The 22,755-nt window shown below is 52.4% G+C and overlaps 2 protein-coding genes and 1 pseudogene across 2 annotated transcripts; all 3 read right to left on the bottom strand.

The window, feature by feature from the left end:
• Positions 1-4,218: 4,218 nt before the first annotated feature.
• LOC135316345 (adenosine 5'-monophosphoramidase HINT1-like) lies at positions 4,219-6,856 on the bottom strand. The gene is given in 4 exon segments (XM_064469545.1): positions 4,219-4,559; positions 5,399-5,503; positions 6,619-6,648; positions 6,650-6,856. Coding segments are annotated over 4 exon segments (450 nt in total). The 5' UTR covers positions 6,800-6,856; the 3' UTR covers positions 4,219-4,394.
• Positions 6,857-11,935: 5,079 nt separating this feature from the next.
• LOC135316344 (adenosine 5'-monophosphoramidase HINT1-like) lies at positions 11,936-14,591 on the bottom strand (annotated as a pseudogene).
• Positions 14,592-19,637: 5,046 nt separating this feature from the next.
• Positions 19,638-22,302, bottom strand: LOC135316355 (adenosine 5'-monophosphoramidase HINT1-like). The gene is given in 4 exon segments (XM_064469556.1): positions 19,638-19,977; positions 20,817-20,921; positions 22,029-22,058; positions 22,060-22,302. Coding segments are annotated over 4 exon segments (450 nt in total). The 5' UTR covers positions 22,210-22,302; the 3' UTR covers positions 19,638-19,812.
• Between the last annotated feature and the right edge of the window lie 453 nt (positions 22,303-22,755).

Raw genomic sequence — 22,755 nt, 5'->3', positions numbered from 1 at the left:
CTGCCCATTTCTGCAGCCTGTCGAGGTCTCTCTGGACGGCAGCACAACCCTCTGGTGTATCAGCCACGCCTCCTGGTTTCGTATCATCAGCAAACTCGCTGAGGGTACAGCCTGCCTACCCATCATCCAGATCGTTAGGTAGGATGTTGAACAGGATCGGACCCAGCACTGACCCCCGGGGTACACCGCTAGTTACTGGCCTCCAACTCGACTTCATGTCGCTGATCACCGCCCTCTGGGCCCAGCTGTTCAGCCCAGTTTTCAATCCACCCCGCTGTCTGCTCATCCAGCCCATACTTCATCAGCTTCTCTATGAGGATCTTACAGGAGACAGTGTCAAAAGCCTTCCTGAAGGCTAGGTAGGCATTGTCCGCTGCTCTCCCCTCATCTACCAAGCCAGTCGTTTCATCACAGGTTATCGGGCCGGTCAGGCATGCCTCCCGCCCTTGGCGAATCCATGCTGACTATTCCTGATGACCCTCTTCTCCTTCACGCACCTGGGAGTGGTTTCCAGGATTAGCTGCTCCATCACCTTCGCAGGGATCGAGGTGAGGCTGACCAGCTCGTCGTTCCCCGGGCCCTCTTTCTTGCCCTTCTTGAAGAGAGGGGTGACATTTGCATTCCTCCAGTCCTCAGGCACCTCTCCCAATCACCACGATCGAGCAAAGATTGTCGAGAGCGGCTTCACAATGACATCTGCCTGCTCCCCCAGCGCTCATGCGCGCATCCCATCAGGGCCCGTGGACTTATGTACTTCTGGTTTGCTTAAGTACTCCCTGACCAGATCCTCTTCTACCAAGGGTACATCCTCCTTGCTCCAGACTTTCCCCCTGGTCTCTGGGGCCTGGGATTTCCAAAGGCTGGTCTTGCTAGCAAAGACTGAGGCAAAGGAGGCATTCAGTCATAGAATCAGAGAATGGTTTGGGTAGGAAGGGACCTTTTAAAGATCGTCTAGCCCAACCCCTCTGCAATGGGCAGGGACATCTTTCAGTTGCTCAAAGCCCCGTCCAACCTGACCTTGAACACTTCCGACGATGGGGCATCCACAACTTCTCTGGGCAACCTGTTTTACAGTGTCTCACCACCCTCGTTGTAAAAAAAAAAAAATAAAATAAAAAAAAAAATAATTCTTCCTTATTTCCAACCTAAACCTACCATCTTTTAGTTTAAATCCCTTACCCCCTGTCCTGTCACTACAGGCCCTGGTAAAAAAGTCTCTCTCCATCTTTCTTATAAGCCCCCTTTAAGTATTGAAAGGCCTCAATGAGGTCACCCAGGAGCCTCCTCTTCTCCTCAGCCTTTCGTCACAGGAGAGGTGTTCCGGCCCTCTGACCGTTTTCGTGGCCCTCCTCTGGACCTGCTCTAATAGGTCCACGTCCTTCTTGTACTGGGAACCCCAGAGCTGGACGTGGTACTCCAGGTGGGGTCTCACGAGAGCAGAGTGGGAGAATCACCCCCCTCGACCTGCTGGCCACGCTTCTTTTTACGTGGCCCAGAATTTGATTGGCTTTCTGGGCTGCAAGCGCACGCTGCCAGCTCACGTCCAATTTTTCGTCCACCACTATCCCCAAGTCCTTCTCTGCAGGACTGCTCTCAATCCACTCGTCACCCAGTCTGTACTGATATTGGGGACTACCCCGACCCAGGTGCAGGACCTTGCCCTTGGCCTTGTGGAACTGCATGAGGATCACACGGGCCCACTTCTCCAGCCCGCCAAGGCCCCTCTGGATGGCATTCCTTCCCTCTGGAGTATCAACTGCAACACTCAGCTTGGTGGCATCCGCAACCTTGCTGAGGGTGCACTCAATACCACTAGCTGTGTCATTAGTGAAGATATTAAACAGCATCGGTCCCAGTACGGACCCTTGAGGGACACCACTCGTTACTGCTTTCCATTTGGACATTGAGCTGTTGATGGTAACTCTTTGGATGCAGCCATCCGACCAATTCCTTATCCACCAAACAGTCCTGCCCTCAAATCCATCTCTCTCCAATTCAGAGGCAAGAACGTTGTGGGGGACCGTGTCAAAGGCCTTACAGAAGTCCAGGTAGAGGGCATCAGTTGCTCTTCCCTTGTCCACTGATGCAGTCACTCCATCGCAGAAGGCCACTAGAGTAGTCAGGCACGATTTGCCCTTGGTGAAGCCACGGTGGCTTTCTGCAATCACCTCGCTGTCTTCCCTATGCTTCGACATAGCTTCCAGGAGAATCTGCTCCATGATTATACCGGGCACAGGGGTGAGGCTGACTGGTCGGTCGTTCCCAGGGTCCGCCTTTTTAAAAATGGGTGTGATGTTCCCTTCTCTCCAGTCACTTGGGTCTTTGCTTGACTGCCATGACTTTTCAAATACGATGGACAGGGACTTAGCAACTACGTCTGCCAGTTCCCTCAGGACCCTGGGATGCATCTCGTCAGGTCCCATGGACTTGTGTATGTTCAGGTTCCTCAGGTGGCCTCGAACCGGATCGTCTCCTACGATGGGAGGGACTTTGGTCCCCCAATCCCTGCCTTGAGGTTCAGGGACTTGAGAGATGTGGGAAGAGTGATTGCCAGTGAAAACAGAGGCAAAAAAAACATCGTGGACTACCTCAGCCTTCTCCATGTCGGTTGTCGCTAGATCTCCTGTCTTATTTATGGGAGTGGGCTTGTGCGTGCGTGCGTGCGTACACACGTTTTCTTTTGCCTTTTCTGACCAACGCACCTGTAGAAGCCCTTCTTATGATTCTTCACACCCCTTGCCAAATTCAGCTCCAGCTGTGCCTCAGCTTTCCTGATCCCATCCCTACACGCCCAGGCAGCATCCCTATATTCTTCCCAGGATGCGTGCCCCTGCTTCCACTGCCTATGCACTTCAGCTCGACCAGAAGGCCCTTACTCAGCCATGCTGGTCTCCTGCCCTCCTTGCCTGATTTCTTAACGCATGGGAATCGAGAGCTCTTCTGCTCAAAGAAAAACAGCCTTAAAGAGCTGCCAGCTCCCTTCTGCTCCTTTATCCCTGAGCGCAGTTTCCCAGGGGGTCCCATCCACTTGCTCTTTAAACACCTGAAATCTCACTCTCCTAAATTCAAGGTCTTGACTTTACTCTTCACCTGTGAGTGTGATGCTTCTGGTAGCTGAAGTAAGAACGCTTCGTCAACATCCTCCCCTTGAGCGGGCGGCCTATAGTAGACACCAACTATGAGGTTTCCCTTGTTGGCTTGGCCTCTAATTTTCACCCATGCATCGCTGTCTTTCAAAGACAGCTTATTTAAGAACAGGTTGGCAAACATCTGTCAGAAACAATACAGGTAGAGTTTTTTCTGCCTTGGGACAGGGGCATACAACAGGTGATACCTGGAAGCTTTCTTCAATCCTTATTTTTTCTATTAGTCTAGGACTGTCAGTTGTTGATGCTATTATTATGCAATACAATCATGCCTTTTTATATGCAAACAGATGCAAAAGAGGGAGGACAGCAAGGCATCAAACACACAGCACATCCTGCACTGGATCTGGCTGGAATGGAGTTAGCTTTCCCCATAGCAGCCCTCATAGTGCTGTGTTTTGTAGTAGTAGCTAGAAGGGTGTTGATAACACACCAATGTTTTGGCTACCGCTGAGCGGTGCTCCCACAGCACGGAGGCTCTCTCTCCAACCACCCCACCCCAAAAGTCCAGTAAGCTGTGGGTGGGCAAGAGGTTGGGAGGGGACAGAGCCAGGACAGCTGACCCAAATTGACAAAAACAAAAATAAAGTAATAAAAAAAAATAATCTTCCACTGTGCTATGGAAGCACCGCAGCTGCCATTCAGACTGATTGTTTGCTCCTGCCATAGCCCTCCTCGCCAGAAAAGGGATATCAACAGGGCCTTATCACATGGCCATTGATAAAGTACTCTGACAGGAGTTGGATGCTCCCGACACAGTGCACTGTGCCAAAACCACCCCTGTATGGCATGCCTGTAGCGTCACATACAGTATTTTCTAAGGTATTAGCAGCAGCCCACACTGGCTTTATGCACATTTGCATACCACTTCCAAAAAGATAAGAGTTTGCCTCCTACAAGACGCAGGAGACTGCAAAGTGGTTCCAGCGTCACGCTTCATGTGACTGGGCAAATCACTGTCTGTCTATAGAACACTGTTAACAGACTGAAACATTCCACATACATACACTCCGGCGAGACGCCATTTTAACTTGCAGAACTGTTTCCCTCAGTAAGACGCACAAGACAGAGGTGATATCCCCATGCTAAATCTTTATTGTGCAACTGCTGCTCAGAGCTTCTGTTACCTTCCACAGACACACGTCACAAAAAAATTAGACATCAACAGTGGCTAGACTGAAGGGCAACAGACAAAATCCATTCAGTGGCGATTTGAACACACGCAGCAACTCTCGTGGTGCAAAAACCTTAGCCAGGCGGCCAGCCCAACTGACAGCCACCCAGAATACGTAGATGTACGTGACAGACAGACCGCCCACCCTCACACCCTTCATCCACAACCGTCCGGAATCCATTGGTCAGGCCCAGGTGAGCAGCACGCTTCTTGCCAACAATCATTAAATGCCCAAGGCGCTGGAGAAGGAAGCACAAAACCATAAATAAACAAAATTAAAAGCCACACACAAAGAGGGGAGAGGGCAGTTAGGGAAGGAATGAGAGCAGAGAACCACCCACCCAGAGAAACCAGTCAGCCAATTCCTAGCAATTCGACCACTGCGCTTCAAGTTACTGTCTGTCTGCCTGCAACCGACACTTTCCAAGCAAAGCTACAAAGACCAATTATGCATGCTACAAGGGTGGTGGTGGGGGGGGAACCCAAAACCAACAACAACAGAAAAACCAGCTATGCAATTTTTTTCAAGCTAGACAGTAACAGACTACAAAACAGCCACAGAAGCCAAGCTTGTCTCCGGGTTAAAGCCCCCATTATATCTTCAGGCAACATAAGCCATCCTGGTGGAAAATAAGCTTTAGCCTGCCTTTTGCGTGGGTTTACAAAGTCTTTGAACTTGACTTTTATAGCTAAAAGTGAACCACCCAGCACCTCTCAAACAGCTTTGCCCCTCCTCACCCCTGACCTGCCAAAATCCCCAAGCCCTCTTTCTCTGTATTAGAAGAAGTACTACTACCCTTACTCTAAACCACGACAGTAGGCATCAGACTGCGCTCCAAAACAACACTGTGTTTTGCACCAGAAGTACATACCCAGGGACGAGCATTGCTTTAGATCACTACTTTTAGGCAAAAAGCTCAATTCCATTACAAGCTAGAGGCAAAGGATTATAGCGCCAGAAAAAACAAAGTAGCCTACCGTGCCCTATCAAGCGGAAAAGAGGGGATGGGAAAGACTACTAGACTAGGAACTAATTACAGGTACGGTTTAGCGCACAGCAAGCTTCCACGGTACTTACAGATTCACCAGAATCTTCTGCTTCAGATAACATGATGATTGGCTCCTTAGGCACGACTAGGAAAAGCATCGGAGCTTGGGGTGAAAGATCATGGAACGCAAGGCACTGGAGGAAGAGTAGACAGTTAAAACGTAATTGGCTTCAGAGAAAGGTACCTTCAGAGAAACCTACCTTCAAAAGCAGAAGACATCCCTAACTGGTAATCCTCAGCATTTTAATAAAAAATAAATTATACGGGATACTAACTTCAAGTTAATGTCGCACAGGCAACGGCTGCATTTTTCCCCACGGTCCAAGGAGCTCGACCTAGTTCTTAGCACGTTGTGCTGCACCAGCATCCGTGAACCTTGCAAGCATGCTGTTATCACAGTCCCACGTCACCACAGAAACAAGGCCTGGGAAGCTTCTCCAGCCTGCAGGGGGACCGGTCTCTAGACGTACCTTGTTGGTTTGTTTGTTGGTTGTTTTTGTTTGTTGTTTTTGGTTTTAATGAAAAGTAAGAGGAGCTGTAACTCCTTGCTTTCATAAACCGGTGTGGGGGCTCAGAACTAAAGCCTAGCACAGCAGAGGTGTGAAATCGCTAAAATGCTATTACAAGGCACATCGAGACCTGCATTTCTCCTATGCAGAACTAACTCATTACGGTCACTACTCAGACGTTCACTCTTTACATACACACACAGACAGATCTGGAATCCCCGAGGAGACCGACTGCGTGTGCTTAATCTAAGGCTTCCAGACCGCCATCCTACACGAGGTAGGATCACTCCCATCCCTCGGCAGCAAACTTTGCACGACTTGCAGTGCCAAAGGGATATGACGCGGCAAACGCCTGCGCCTGCCGCCAAGTGCGTCACCGCCAGAGGCCCTCCTCTACGCGCGCGCGCGCGCGCACGACACGGTAGGGCTGCGAACCGAGGCGAGCCGGAAAGCACCAGGAACCCAGCGCGGGCCGCGGCAGCCGAGGGGCATGGGGGTGGGGCACCGAAGAAGCGCGATGTTTTAGGGGTGGTGCAGTAGAGAGCGCCACAACCCACAGAGGCCCCGTCCGTCCCCGCTCCCCCACCCACCCGCAGCAACGCCGCCACCCGCCCTGCCGCGCTCACGGGCACCGCGCAACGGGTCCTCGGCTCAGGGTGCCTGCGAGCGCGGGGGGAAAGGGAGGGGAGCGGGGGAAGGGAAGGGAAGAGGAACCGCGCACAGAGCAAAGCCGCGGCTACCTCCTCGTCCTCGTAGATGACGTTGGCGGGGAAGCGCCTTGCCGACGACCTTTCCGAAGACAGTAGTGGCGCCACCAGGCCGGGCAGCCCGCGCCCCAAACGATCTCGTCGGCCACGACAACGCCCGTTGTCGCCCCCGCTCTTCCTCCACTCGGCCAGGCCCTCCCTCCGCGGCGCCCATTGGGCCGCCGGATCGCCGCCGGCCGATCCCGCGTCTCGATTGGCTGTCTCGTCTGTCGATTTCACTTGTCCCCGCCCCCTTGGCGAGTCCGCCCTCGCCGACCTGGTGCTTACCGGGGCTCAGGGAGTTTGCGTGCCCTCGGGGCGCGGAGGGATCCGACCTGGGGGTGAAGGGAGAAGGCGCTGGGCGAGTCCGCGGAGGGGTCTGTGTCGTGTGGTGCTCTGACCCTGTGGGCGGGCAACGAGGTCTCAGAAGAGGCTGTCGTAGCCAGAAGCGCTATTTATTGTTATTTATTACCGCATCAAGTCCACCCCAAACGTGCTTGTGGCTTTTTGGTGCTGCTCCCTCCAGTCAAATGCCTGCTTTGGCCAGGGCAGGCCTTAACTTTTCAGAACGTTCTGCAGAACCAACAGAAGTTGCTCTCAATTGTTCCCTGAAAGCCCCACCTCAATTGCAGACGTTTCTAAGCTGCACGCCTCCTGGGACAAAATAAAACAGAAAGCGCGTGTTCAGCACTGGTGGCTTGAGGGCTGGAGGGCAGATCAAGGTAGGATTTGCGCTAAGCTGGGTAGGAGGCTTTGAGAAAAAAAGGCAGTGCCCCCACAGCTGCCCAAAGGTGATCTGTGGTGCCCTGCTCCCCCGGGGATGGCGAGCAATTTGATTGGTCTACACAACTGTACCGGAACATATATAAACCCTGATTTCCTCTATATTGGGCTAAGGATATCCTTAGCCCTCTCTGCGGCAAGGGCGCATTGTCGGCTCGTGTTCAACTTGGTGTCCACCGGGAGCCCCCCGCGCCCTTTTCTGCAAAGCTGCTTTCCAGCCGGTCAGCCTCCAGCATGTGCTGGTGCATGGGGTCGTTCCTCCCCAGGCGCAGGACTTTGCACTTCCCCTTGTTGAACCGTACGAGGCTCCTGCCTGCCCATTTCTGCAGCCTGTTGAGGTCTCTCTGGACGGCAGCACAACCCTCTGGTATATCAGCCACGCCTCCTGGTTTCGTATCATCAGCAAACTCGCTGAGGGTACAGCCTGCCTACCCATCATCCAGATCGTTAGGTAGGATGTTGAACAGGATCGGACCCAGCACTGACCCCCGGGGTACACCGCTAGTTACTGGCCTCCAACTCGACTTCATGTCGCTGATCACCGCCCTCTGGGCCCAGCTGTTCAGCCCAGTTTTCAATCCACCCCGCTGTCTGCTCATCCAGCCCATACTTCATCAGCTTCTCTATGAGGATCTTACAGGAGACAGTGTCAAAAGCCTTCCTGAAGGCTAGGTAGGCATTGTCCGCTGCTCTCCCCTCATCTACCAAGCCAGTCGTTTCATCACAGGTTATCGGGCCGGTCAGGCATGCCTCCCGCCCTTGGCGAATCCATGCTGACTATTCCTGATGACCCTCTTCTCCTTCACGCACCTGGGAGTGGTTTCCAGGATTAGCTGCTCCATCACCTTCGCAGGGATCGAGGTGAGGCTGACCAGCTCGTCGTTCCCCGGGCCCTCTTTCTTGCCCTTCTTGAAGAGAGGGGTGACATTTGCATTCCTCCAGTCCTCAGGCACCTCTCCCAATCACCACGATCGAGCAAAGATTGTCGAGAGCGGCTTCACAATGACATCTGCCTGCTCCCCCAGCGCTCATGCGCGCATCCCATCAGGGCCCGTGGACTTATGTACTTCTGGTTTGCTTAAGTACTCCCTGACCAGATCCTCTTCTACCAAGGGTACATCCTCCTTGCTCCAGACTTTCCCCCTGGTCTCTGGGGCCTGGGATTTCCAAAGGCTGGTCTTGCTAGCAAAGACTGAGGCAAAGGAGGCATTCAGTCATAGAATCAGAGAATGGTTTGGGTAGGAAGGGACCTTTTAAAGATCGTCTAGCCCAACCCCTCTGCAATGGGCAGGGACATCTTTCAGTTGCTCAAAGCCCCGTCCAACCTGACCTTGAACACTTCCGACGATGGGGCATCCACAACTTCTCTGGGCAACCTGTTTTACAGTGTCTCACCACCCTCGTTGTAAAAAAAAAAAAATAAAATAAAAAAAAAAATAATTCTTCCTTATTTCCAACCTAAACCTACCATCTTTTAGTTTAAATCCCTTACCCCCTGTCCTGTCACTACAGGCCCTGGTAAAAAAGTCTCTCTCCATCTTTCTTATAAGCCCCCTTTAAGTATTGAAAGGCCTCAATGAGGTCACCCAGGAGCCTCCTCTTCTCCTCAGCCTTTCGTCACAGGAGAGGTGTTCCGGCCCTCTGACCGTTTTCGTGGCCCTCCTCTGGACCTGCTCTAATAGGTCCACGTCCTTCTTGTACTGGGAACCCCAGAGCTGGACGTGGTACTCCAGGTGGGGTCTCACGAGAGCAGAGTGGGAGAATCACCCCCCTCGACCTGCTGGCCACGCTTCTTTTTACGTGGCCCAGAATTTGATTGGCTTTCTGGGCTGCAAGCGCACGCTGCCAGCTCACGTCCAATTTTTCGTCCACCACTATCCCCAAGTCCTTCTCTGCAGGACTGCTCTCAATCCACTCGTCACCCAGTCTGTACTGATATTGGGGACTACCCCGACCCAGGTGCAGGACCTTGCCCTTGGCCTTGTGGAACTGCATGAGGATCACACGGGCCCACTTCTCCAGCCCGCCAAGGCCCCTCTGGATGGCATTCCTTCCCTCTGGAGTATCAACTGCAACACTCAGCTTGGTGGCATCCGCAACCTTGCTGAGGGTGCACTCAATACCACTAGCTGTGTCATTAGTGAAGATATTAAACAGCATCGGTCCCAGTACGGACCCTTGAGGGACACCATTCGTTACTGCTTTCCATTTGGACATTGAGCTGTTGATGGTAACTCTTTGGATGCAGCCATCCGACCAATTCCTTATCCACCAAACAGTCCTGCCCTCAAATCCATCTCTCTCCAATTCAGAGGCAAGAACGTTGTGGGGGACCGTGTCAAAGGCCTTACAGAAGTCCAGGTAGAGGGCATCAGTTGCTCTTCCCTTGTCCACTGATGCAGTCACTCCATCGCAGAAGGCCACTAGAGTAGTCAGGCACGATTTGCCCTTGGTGAAGCCACGGTGGCTTTCTGCAATCACCTCGCTGTCTTCCCTATGCTTCGACATAGCTTCCAGGAGAATCTGCTCCATGATTATACCGGGCACAGGGGTGAGGCTGACTGGTCGGTCGTTCCCAGGGTCCGCCTTTTTAAAAATGGGTGTGATGTTCCCTTCTCTCCAGTCACTTGGGTCTTTGCTTGACTGCCATGACTTTTCAAATACGATGGACAGGGACTTAGCAACTACGTCTGCCAGTTCCCTCAGGACCCTGGGATGCATCTCGTCAGGTCCCATGGACTTGTGTATGTTCAGGTTCCTCAGGTGGCCTCGAACCGGATCGTCTCCTACGATGGGAGGGACTTTGGTCCCCCAGTCCCTGCCTTGAGGTTCAGGGACTTGAGAGATGTGGGAAGAGTGATTGCCAGTGAAAACAGAGGCAAAAAAACCATCGTGGACTACCTCAGCCTTCTCCATGTCGGTTGTCGCTAGATCTCCTGTCTTATTTATGGGAGTGGGCTTGTGCGTGCGTGCGTACACACGTTTTCTTTTGCCTTTTCTGACCAACGCACCTGTAGAAGCCCTTCTTATGATTCTTCACACCCCTTGCCAAATTCAGCTCCAGCTGTGCCTCAGCTTTCCTGATCCCATCCCTACACACCCAGGCAGCATCCCTATATTCTTCCCAGGATGCGTGCCCCTGCTTCCACTGCCTATGCACTTCAGCTCGACCAGAAGGCCCTTACTCAGCCATGCTGGTCTCCTGCCCTCCTTGCCTGATTTCTTAACGCATGGGAATCGAGAGCTCTTCTGCTCAAAGAAAAACAGCCTTAAAGAGCTGCCAGCTCCCTTCTGCTCCTTTATCCCTGAGCGCAGTTTCCCAGGGGGTCCCATCCACTTGCTCTTTAAACACCTGAAATCTCACTCTCCTAAAATTCAAGGTCTTGACTTTACTCTTCACCTGTGAGTGTGATGCTTCTGGTAGCTGAAGTAAGAACGCTTCGTCAACATCCTCCCCTTGAGCGGGCGGCCTATAGTAGACACCAACTATGAGGTTTCCCTTGTTGGCTTGGCCTCTAATTTTCACCCATGCATCGCTGTCTTTCAAAGACAGCTTATTTAAGAACAGGTTGGCAAACATCTGTCAGAAACAATACAGGTAGAGTTTTTTCTGCCTTGGGACAGGGGCATACAACAGGTGATACCTGGAAGCTTTCTTCAATCCTTATTTTTTCTATTAGTCTAGGACTGTCAGTTGTTGATGCTATTATTATGCAATACAATCATGCCTTTTTATATGCAAACAGATGCAAAAGAGGGAGGACAGCAAGGCATCAAACACACAGCACATCCTGCACTGGATCTGGCTGGAATGGAGTTAGCTTTCCCCATAGCAGCCCTCATAGTGCTGTGTTTTGTAGTAGTAGCTAGAAGGGTGTTGATAACACACCAATGTTTTGGCTACCGCTGAGCGGTGCTCCCACAGCACGGAGGCTCTCTCTCCAACCACCCCACCCCAAAAGTCCAGTAAGCTGTGGGTGGGCAAGAGGTTGGGAGGGGACAGAGCCAGGACAGCTGACCCAAATTGACAAAAACAAAAATAAAGTAATAAAAAAAAATAATCTTCCACTGTGCTATGGAAGCACCGCAGCTGCCATTCAGACTGATTGTTTGCTCCTGCCATAGCCCTCCTCGCCAGAAAAGGGATATCAACAGGGCCTTATCACATGGCCATTGATAAAGTACTCTGACAGGAGTTGGATGCTCCCGACACAGTGCACTGTGCCAAAACCACCCCTGTATGGCATGCCTGTAGCGTCACATACAGTATTTTCTAAGGTATTAGCAGCAGCCCACACTGGCTTTATGCACATTTGCATACCACTTCCAAAAAGATAAGAGTTTGCCTCCTACAAGACGCAGGAGACTGCAAAGTGGTTCCAGCGTCACGCTTCATGTGACTGGGCAAATCACTGTCTGTCTATAGAACACTGTTAACAGACTGAAACATTCCACATACATACACTCCGGCGAGACGCCATTTTAACTTGCAGAACTGTTTCCCTCAGTAAGACGCACAAGACAGAGGTGATATCCCCATGCTAAATCTTTATTGTGCAACTGCTGCTCAGAGCTTCTGTTACCTTCCACAGACACACGTCACAAAAAATTAGACATCAACAGTGGCTAGACTGAAGGGCAACAGACAAAATCCATTCAGTGGCGATTTGAACACACGCAGCAACTCTCGTGGTGCAAAAACCTTAGCCAGGCGGCCAGCCCAACTGACAGCCACCCAGAATACGTAGATGTACGTGACAGACAGACCGCCCACCCTCACACCCTTCATCCACAACCGTCCGGCATCCACAACCGTCTGGAATCCATTGGTCAGGCCCAGGTGAGCAGCACGCTTCTTGCCAACAATCATTAAATGCCCAAGGCGCTGGAGAAGGAAGCACAAAACCATAAATAAACAAAATAAAAAGCCACACACAAAGAGGGGAGAGGGCAGTTAGGGAAGGAATGAGAGCAGAGAACCACCCACCCAGAGAAACCAGTCAGCCAATTCCTAGCAATTCGACCACTGCGCTTCAAGTTACTGTCTGTCTGCCTGCAACCGACACTTTCCAAGCAAAGCTACAAAGACCAATTATGCATGCTACAAGGGTGGTGGTGGTGGGGGAACCCAAAACCAACAACAACAGAAAAACCAGCTATGCAATTTTTTTCAAGCTAGACAGTAACAGACTACAAAACAGCCACAGAAGCCAAGCTTGTCTCCGGGTTAAAGCCCCCATTATATCTTCAGGCAACATAAGCCATCCTGGTGGAAAATAAGCTTTAGCCTGCCTTTTGCGTGGGTTTACAAAGTCTTTGAACTTGACTTTTATAGCTAAAAGTGAACCACCCAGCACCTCTCAAACAGCTTTGCCCCTCCTCACCCCTGACCTGCCAAAATCCCCAAGCCCTCTTTCTCTGTATTAGAAGAAGTACTACTACCCTTACTCTAAACCACGACAGTAGGCATCAGACTGCGCTCCAAAACAACACTGTGTTTTGCACCAGAAGTACATACCCAGGGACGAGCATTGCTTTAGATCACTACTTTTAGGCAAAAAGCTCAATTCCATTACAAGCTAGAGGCAAAGGATTATAGCGCCAGAAAAAACAAAGTAGCCTACTGTGCCCTATCAAGCGGAAAAGAGGGGATGGGAAAGACTACTAGACTAGGAACTAATTACAGGTACGGTTTAGCGCACAGCAAGCTTCCACGGTACTTACAGATTCACCAGAATCTTCTGCTTCAGATAACATGATGATTGGCTCCTTAGGCACGACTAGGAAAAGCATCGGAGCTTGGGGTGAAAGATCATGGAACGCAAGGCACTGGAGGAAGAGTAGACAGTTAAAACGTAATTGGCTTCAGAGAAAGGTACCTTCAGAGAAACCTACCTTCAAAAGCAGAAGACATCCCTAACTGGTAATCCTCAGCATTTTAATAAAAAATAAATTATACGGGATACTAACTTCAAGTTAATGTCGCACAGGCAACGGCTGCATTTTTCCCCACGGTCCAAGGAGCTCGACCTAGTTCTTAGCACGTTGTGCTGCACCAGCATCCGTGAACCTTGCAAGCATGCTGTTATCACAGTCCCACGTCACCACAGAAACAAGGCCTGGGAAGCTTCTCCAGCCTGCAGGGGGACCGGTCTCTAGACGTACCTTGTTGGTTTGTTTGTTGGTTGTTTTTGTTTGTTGTTTTTGGTTTTAATGAAAAGTAAGAGGAGCTGTAACTCCTTGCTTTCATAAACCGGTGTGGGGGCTCAGAACTAAAGCCTAGCACAGCAGAGGTGTGAAATCGCTAAAATGCTATTACAAGGCACATCGAGACCTGCATTTCTCCTATGCAGAACTAACTCATTACGGTCACTACTCAGACGTTCACTCTTTACATACACACACAGACAGATCTGGAATCCCCGAGGAGACCGACTGCGTGTGCTTAATCTAAGGCTTCCAGACCGCCATCCTACACGAGGTAGGATCACTCCCATCCCTCGGCAGCAAACTTTGCACGACTTGCAGTGCCAAAGGGATATGACGCGGCAAACGCCTGCGCCTGCCGCCAAGTGCGTCACCGCCAGAGGCCCCCCTCTACGCGCGCGCACGACACGGTAGGGCTGCGAACCGAGGCGAGCCGGAAAGCACCAGGAACCCAGCGCGGGCCGCGGCAGCCGAGGGGCATGGGGGTGGGGCACCGAAGAAGCGCGATGTTTTAGGGGTGGTGCAGTAGAGAGCGCCACAACCCACAGAGGCCCCGTCCGTCCCCGCTCCCCCACCCACCCGCAGCAACGCCGCCACCCGCCCTGCCGCGCTCACGGGCACCGCGCAACGGGTCCTCGGCTCAGGGTGCCTGCGAGCGCGGGGGGAAAGGGAGGGGAGCGGGGGAAGGGAAGGGAAGAGGAACCGCGCACAGAGCAAAGCCGCGGCTACCTCCTCGTCCTCGTAGATGACGTTGGCGGGGAAGCGCCTTGCCGACGACCTTTCCGAAGACAGTAGTGGCGCCACCAGGCCGGGCAGCCCGCGCCCCAAACGATCTCGTCGGCCACGACAACGCCCGTTGTCGCCCCCGCTCTTCCTCCACTCGGCCAGGCCCTCCCTCCGCGGCGCCCATTGGGCCGCCGGATCGCCGCCGGCCGATCCCGCGTCTCGATTGGCTGTCTCGTCTGTCGATTTCACTTGTCCCCGCCCCCTTGGCGAGTCCGCCCTCGCCGACCTGGTGCTTACCGGGGCTCAGGGAGTTTGCGTGCCCTCGGGGCGCGGAGGGATCCGACCTGGGGGTGAAGGGAGAAGGCGCTGGGCGAGTCCGCGGAGGGGTCTGTGTCGTGTGGTGCTCTGACCCTGTGGGCGGGCAACGAGGTCTCAGAAAAGGCTGTCGTAGCCAGAAGCGCTATTTATTGTTATTTATTACCGCATCAAGTCCACCCCAAACGTGCTTGTGGCTTTTTGGTGCTGCTCCCTCCAGTCAAATGCCTGCTTTGGCCAGGGCAGGCCTTAACTTTTCAGAACGTTCTGCAGAACCAACAGAAGTTGCTCTCAATTGTTCCCTGAAAGCCCCACCTCAATTGCAGACGTTTCTAAGCTGCACGCCTCCTGGGACAAAATAAAACAGAAAGCGCGTGTTCAGCACTGGTGGCTTGAGGGCTGGAGGGCAGATCAAGGTAGGATTTGCGCTAAGCTGGGTAGGAGGCTTTGAGAAAAAAAGGCAGTGCCCCCACAGCTGCCCAAAGGTGATCTGTGGTGCCCTGCTCCCCCGGGGATGGCGAGCAATTTGATTGGTCTACACAACTGTACCGGAACATATATAAACCCTGATTTCCTCTATATCGGGCTAAGGATATCCTTAGCCTTCTCTGCGGCAAGGGCGCATTGTCGGCTCGTGTTCAACTTGGTGTCCACCGGGAGCCCCCCGCGCCCTTTTCTGCAAAGCTGCTTTCCAGCCGGTCAGCCTCCAGCATGTGCTGGTGCATGGGGTCGTTCCTCCCCAGGCGCAGGACTTTGCACTTCCCCTTGTTGAACCGCACGAGGCTCCTGCCTGCCCATTTCTGCAGCCTGTCGAGGTCTCTCTGGACGGCAGCACAACCCTCTGGTGTATCAGCCACGCCTCCTGGTTTCGTATCATCAGCAAACTCGCTGAGGGTACAGCCTGCCTACCCATCATCCAGATCGTTAGGTAGGATGTTGAACAGGATCGGACCCAGCACTGACCCCCGGGGTACACCGCTAGTTACTGGCCTCCAACTCGACTTCATGTCGCTGATCACCGCCCTCTGGGCCCAGCTGTTCAGCCCAGTTTTCAATCCACCCCACTGTCTGCTCATCCAGCCCATACTTCATCAGCTTCTCTATGAGGATCTTACAGGAGACAGTGTCAAAAGCCTTCCTGAAGGCTAGGTAGGCATTGTCCGCTGCTCTCCCCTCATCTACCAAGCCAGTCGTTTCATCACAGGTTATCGGGCCGGTCAGGCATGCCTCCCGCCCTTGGCGAATCCATGCTGACTATTCCTGATGACCCTCTTCTCCTTCACACACCTGGGAGTGGTTTCCAGGATTAGCTGCTCCATCACCTTCGCAGGGATCGAGGTGAGGCTGACCAGCTTGTCGTTCCCCGGGCCCTCTTTCTTGCCCTTCTTGAAGAGAGGGGTGACATTTGCATTCCTCCAGTCCTCAGGCACCTCTCCCAATCACCACGATCAAGCAAAGATTGTCGAGAGCGGCTTCACAATGACATCTGCCTGCTCCCCCAGCGCTCATGCGCGCATCCCATCAGGGCCCGTGGACTTATGTACTTCTGGTTTGCTTAAGTACTCCCTGACCAGATCCTCTTCTACCAAGGGTACATCCTCCTTGCTCCAGACTTTCCCCCTGGTCTCTGGGGCCTGGGATTTCCAAAGGCTGGTCTTGCTAGCAAAGACTGAGGCAAAGGAGGCATTCAGTCATAGAATCAGAGAACGGTTTGGGTAGGAAGGGACCTTTTAAAGATTGTCTAGCCCAACCCCTCTGCAATGGGCAGGGACATCTTTCAGTTGCTCAAAGCCCCGTCCAACCTGACCTTGAACACTTCCGACGATGGGGCATCCACAACTTCTCTGGGCAACCTGTTTTACAGTGTCTCACCACCCTCGTTGTTAAAAAAAAAATAAAAAAATGTCTTCCTTATTTCCAACCTAAACCTACCATCTTTTAGTTTAAATCCCTTACCCCCTGTCCTGTCACTACAGGCCCTGGTAAAAAAGTCTCTCTCCATCTTTCTTATAAGCCCCCTTTAAGTATTGAAAGGCCTCAATGAGGTCACCCAGGAGCCTCCTCTTCTCCTCAGCCTTTCGTCACAGGAGAGGTGTTCCGGCCCTCTGACCGTTTTTGTGGCCCTCCTCTGGACCTGCTCTAATAGGTCCACGTCCTTCTTGTACTGGGAACCCCAGAGCTGGACGTGGTACTCCAGGTGGGGTCTCACGAGAGCAGAGTGGGAGAATCACCCCCCTCGACCTGCTGGCCACGCTTCTTTTTACGTGGCCCAGAATTTGATTGGCTTTCTGGGCTGCAAGCGCACGCTGCCAGCTCACGTCCAATTTTTCATCCACCACTATCCCCAAGTCCTTCTCTGCAGGACTGCTCTCAATCCACTCGTCACCCAGTCTGTACTGATATTGGGGACTACCCCGACCCAGGTGCAGGACCTTGCCCTTGGCCTTGTGGAACTGCATGAGGATCACACGGGCCCACTTCTCCAGCCCGCCAAGGCCCCTCTGGATGGCATTCCTTCCCTCTGGAGTATCAACTGCAACACTCAGCTTGGTGGCATCCGCAACCTTGCTGAGGGTGCACTCAATACCACTAGCTGTGTCATTAGTGAAGATATTAAACAGCATCGGTCCCAGTACGGACCCTTGAGGGACACCACTCGTTACTGCTTTCCATTTGGACATTGAGCCATTGATGGTAACTCTTTGGATGCAGCCATCCGACCAATTCCTTATCCACCAAACAGTCCTGCCCTCAAATCCATCTCTCTCCAATTCAGAGGCAAGAACGTTGTGGGGGACCGTGTCAAAGGCCTTACAGAAGTCCAGGTAGAGGGCATCAGTTGCTCTTCCCTTGTCCACTGATGCAGTCACTCCATCGCAGAAGGCCACTAGAGTAGTCAGGCACGATTTGCCCTTGGTGAAGCCACGGTGGCTTTCTGCAATCACCTCGCTGTCTTCCCTATGCTTCGACATAGCTTCCAGGAGAATCTGCTCCATGATTATACCGGGCACAGGGGTGAGGCTGACTGGTCGGTCGTTCCCAGGGTCCGCCTTTTTAAAAATGGGTGTGATGTTCCCTTCTCTCCAGTCACTTGGGTCTTTGCTTGACTGCCATGACTTTTCAAATACGATGGACAGGGACTTAGCAACTACGTCTGCCAGTTCCCTCAGGACCCTGGGATGCATCTCGTCAGGTCCCATGGACTTGTGTATGTTCAGGTTCCTCAGGTGGCCTCGAACCGGATCGTCTCCTACGATGGGAGGGACTTTGGTCCCCCAGTCCCTGCCTTGAGGTTCAGGGACTTGAGAGATGTGGGAAGAGTGATTGCCAGTGAAAACGGAGGCAAAAAATCCATCGTGGACTACCTCAGCCTTCTCCATGTCGGTTGTCGCTAGATCTCCTGTCTTATTTATGGGAGTGGGCTTGTGCGTGCATGTGTGCGTACACACGTTTTCTTTTGCCTTTTCTGACCAACGCACCTGTAGAAGCCCTTCTTATGATTCTTCACACCCCTTGCCAAATTCAGCTCCAGCTGTGCCTCAGCTTTCCTGATCCCATCCATACACACCCGGGCAGCATCCCTATATTCTTCCCAGGATGCGTGCCCCTGCTTCCACTGCCTATGCACTTCAGCTCGACCAGAAGGCCCTTACTCAGCCATGCTGGTCTCCTGCCCTCCTTGCCTGATTTCTTAACGCATGGGAATCGAGAGCTCTTCTGCTCAAAGAAAAACAGCCTTAAAGAGCTGCCAGCTCCCTTCTGCTCCTTTATCCCTGAGCACAGTTTCCCAGGGGGTCCCATCCACTTGCTCTTTAAACACCTGAAATCTCACTCTCCTAAAATTCAAGGTCTTGACTTTACTCTTCACCTGTGAGTGTGATGCTTCTGGTAGCTGAAGTAAGAACGCTTCGTCAACATCCTCCCCTTGATCGGGTGGCCTATAGTAGACACCAACCACGAGGTTTCCCTTGTTGGCTTGGCCTCTAATTTTCACCCATGCATTGCTGTCTTTCAAAGACAGCTTATTTAAGAACAGGTTGGCAAACATCTGTCAGAAACAATACAGGTAGAGTTTTTTCTGCCTTGGGACAGGGGCATACAACAGGTGATACCTGGAAGCTTTCTTCAATCCTTATTTTTTCTATTAGTCTAGGACTGTCAGTTGTTGATGCTATTATTATGCAATACAATCATGCCTTTTTATATGCAAACAGATGCAAAAGAGGGAGGACAGCAAGGCATCAAACACACAGCACATCCTGCACTGGATCTGGCTGGAATGGAGTTAGCTTTCCCCATAGCAGCCCTCATAGTGCTGTGTTTTGTAGTAGTAGCTAGAAGGGTGTTGATAACACACCAATGTTTTGGCTACCGCTGAGCAGTGCTCCCACAGCACGGAGGCTCTCTCTCCAACCACCCCACCCCAAAAGTCCAGTAAGCTGTGGGTGGGCAAGAGGTTGGGAGGGGACAGAGCCAGGACAGCTGACCCAAATTGACAAAAACAAAAATAAAGAAATCTTCCACTGTGCTATGGAAGCACCGCAGCTGCCATTCAGACTGATTGTTTGCTCCTGCCATAGCCCTCCTCGCCAGAAAAGGGATATCAACAGGGCCTTATCACATGGCCATTGATAAAGTACTCTGACAGGAGTTGGATGCTCCCGACACAGCGCACTGTGCCAAAACCACCCCGTATGGCATGCCTGTAGTGTCACATACAGTATTTTCTAAGGTATTAGCAGCAGCCCACACTGGCTTTATGCACATTTGCATACCACTTCCAAAAAGATAAGAGTTTGCCTCCTACAAGACGCAGGAGACTGCAAAGTGGTTCCAGCGTCACGCTTCATGTGACTGGGCAAATCACTGTCTGTCTATAGAACACTGTTAACAGACTGAAACATTCCACATACATACACTCCGGCGAGACGCCATTTTAACTTGCAGAACTGTTTCCCTCAGTAAGACGCACAAGACAGAGGTGATATCCCCATGCTAAATCTTTATTGTGCAACTGCTGCTCAGAGCTTCTGTTACCTTCCACAGACACACGTCACAAAAAATTAGACATCAACAGTGGCTAGACTGAAGGGCAACAGACAAAATCCATTCAGTGGCGATTTGAACACACGCAGCAACTCTCGTGGTGCAAAAACCTTAGCCAGGCGGCCAGCCCAACTGACAGCCACCCAGAATACATAGATGTACGTGACAGACCGACCGCCCACCCTCACACCCTTCATCCACAACCGTCTGGAATCCATTGGTCAGGCCCAGGTGAGCAGCACGCTTCTTGCCAACAATCATTAAATGCCCAAGGCGCTGGAGAAGGAAGCACAAAACCATAAATAAACAAAATAAAAAGCCACACACAAAGAGGGGAGAGGGCAGTTAGGGAAGGAATGAGAGCAGAGAACCACCCACCCAGAGAAACCAGTCAGCCAATTCCTAGCAATTCGACCACTGCGCTTCAAGTTACTGTCTGTCTGCCTGCAACCGACACTTTCCAAGCAAAGCTACAAAGACCAATTATGCATGCTACAAGGGTGGTGGTGGTGGGGGAACCCAAAACCAACAACAACAGAAAAACCAGCTATGCAATTTTTTTCAAGCTAGACAGTAACAGACTACAAAACAGCCACAGAAGCCAAGCTTGTCTCCGGGTTAAAGCCCCCATTATATCTTCAGGCAACATAAGCCATCCTGGTGGAAAATAAGCTTTAGCCTGCCTTTTGCGTGGGTTTACAAAGTCTTTGAACTTGACTTTTATAGCTAAAAGTGAACCACCCAGCACCTCTCAAACAGCTTTGCCCCTCCTCACCCCTGACCTGCCAAAATCCCCAAGCCCTCTTTCTCTGTATTAGAAGAAGTACTACTACCCTTACTCTAAACCACGACAGTAGGCATCAGACTGCGCTCCAAAACAACACTGTGTTTTGCACCAGAAGTACATACCCAGGGACGAGCATTGCTTTAGATCACTACTTTTAGGCAAAAAGCTCAATTCCATTACAAGCTAGAGGCAAAGGATTATAGCGCCAGAAAAAACAAAGTAGCCTACTGTGCCCTATCAAGCGGAAAAGAGGGGATGGGAAAGACTACTAGACTAGGAACTAATTACAGGTACGGTTTAGCGCACAGCAAGCTTCCACGGTACTTACAGATTCACCAGAATCTTCTGCTTCAGATAACATGATGATTGGCTCCTTAGGCACGACTAGGAAAAGCATCAGAGCTTGGGGTGAAAGATCATGGAACGCAAGGCACTGGAGGAAGAGTAGACAGTTAAAACGTAATTGGCTTCAGAGAAAGGTACCTTCAGAGAAACCTACCTTCAAAAGCAGAAGACATCCCTAACTGGTAATCCTCAGCATTTTAATAAAAAATAAATTATACGGGATACTAACTTCAAGTTAATGTCGCACAGGCAACGGCTGCATTTTTCCCCACGGTCCAAGGAGCTCGACCTAGTTCTTAGCACGTTGTGCTGCACCAGCATCCGTGAACCTTGCAAGCATGCTGTTATCACAGTCCCACGTCACCACAGAAACAAGGCCTGGGAAGCTTCTCCAGCCTGCAGGGGGACCGGTCTCTAGACGTACCTTGTTGGTTTGTTTGTTGGTTGTTTTTGTTTGTTGTTTTTGGTTTTAATGAAAAGTAAGAGGAGCTGTAACTCCTTGCTTTCATAAACCGGTGTGGGGGCTCAGAACTAAAGCCTAGCACAGCAGAGGTGTGAAATCGCTAAAATGCTATTACAAGGCACATCGAGACCTGCATTTCTCCTATGCAGAACTAACTCATTACGGTCACTACTCAGACGTTCACTCTTTACATACACACACAGACAGATCTGGAATCCCCGAGGAGACCGACTGCGTGTGCTTAATCTAAGGCTTCCAGACCGCCATCCTACACGAGGTAGGATCACTCCCATCCCTCGGCAGCAAACTTTGCACGACTTGCAGTGCCAAAGGGATATGACGCGGCAAACGCCTGCGCCTGCCGCCAAGTGCGTCACCGCCAGAGGCCCCCCTCTACGCGCGCGCACGACACGGTAGGGCTGCGAACCGAGGCGAGCCGGAAAGCACCAGGAACCCAGCGCGGGCCGCGGCAGCCGAGGGGCATGGGGGTGGGGCACCGAAGAAGCGCGATGTTTTAGGGATGGTGCAGTAGAGAGCGCCACAACCCACAGAGGCCCCGTCCGTCCCCGCTCCCCCACCCACCCGCAGCAACGCCGCCACCCGCCCTGCCGCGCTCACGGGCACCGCGCAACGGGTCCTCGGCTCAGGGTGCCTGCGAGCGCGGGGGGAAAGGGAGGGGAGCGGGGGAAGGGAAGGGAAGAGGAACCGCGCACAGAGCAAAGCCGCGGCTACCTCCTCGTCCTCGTAGATGACGTTGGCGGGGAAGCGCCTTGCCGACGACCTTTCCGAAGACAGTAGTGGCGCCACCAGGCCGGGCAGCCCGCGCCCCAAACGATCTCGTCGGCCACGACAACGCCCGTTGTCGCCCCCGCTCTTCCTCCACTCGGCCAGGCCCTCCCTCCGCGGCGCCCATTGGGCCGCCGGATCGCCGCCGGCCGATCCCGCGTCTCGATTGGCTGTCTCGTCTGTCGATTTCACTTGTCCCCGCCCCCTTGGCGAGTCCGCCCTCGCCGACCTGGTGCTTACCGGGGCTCAGGGAGTTTGCGTGCCCTCGGGGCGCGGAGGGATCCGACCTGGGGGTGAAGGGAGAAGGCGCTGGGCGAGTCCGCGGAGGGGTCTGTGTCGTGTGGTGCTCTGACCCTGTGGGCGGGCAACGAGGTCTCAGAAAAGGCTGTCGTAGCCAGAAGCGCTATTTATTGTTATTTATTACCGCATCAAGTCCACCCCAAACGTGCTTGTGGCTTTTTGGTGCTGCTCCCTCCAGTCAAATGCCTGCTTTGGCCAGGGCAGGCCTTAACTTTTCAGAACGTTCTGCAGAACCAACAGAAGTTGCTCTCAATTGTTCCCTGAAAGCCCCACCTCAATTGCAGACGTTTCTAAGCTGCACGCCTCCTGGGACAAAATAAAACAGAAAGCGCGTGTTCAGCACTGGTGGCTTGAGGGCTGGAGGGCAGATCAA

Source organism: Phalacrocorax carbo, chromosome 19 (assembly GCF_963921805.1).
Source record: "Phalacrocorax carbo chromosome 19, bPhaCar2.1, whole genome shotgun sequence".
Classification (NCBI taxonomy): Eukaryota; Metazoa; Chordata; class Aves; order Suliformes; family Phalacrocoracidae; genus Phalacrocorax; species Phalacrocorax carbo.
This window is presented reverse-complemented; position numbering and strand designations above follow the sequence as displayed.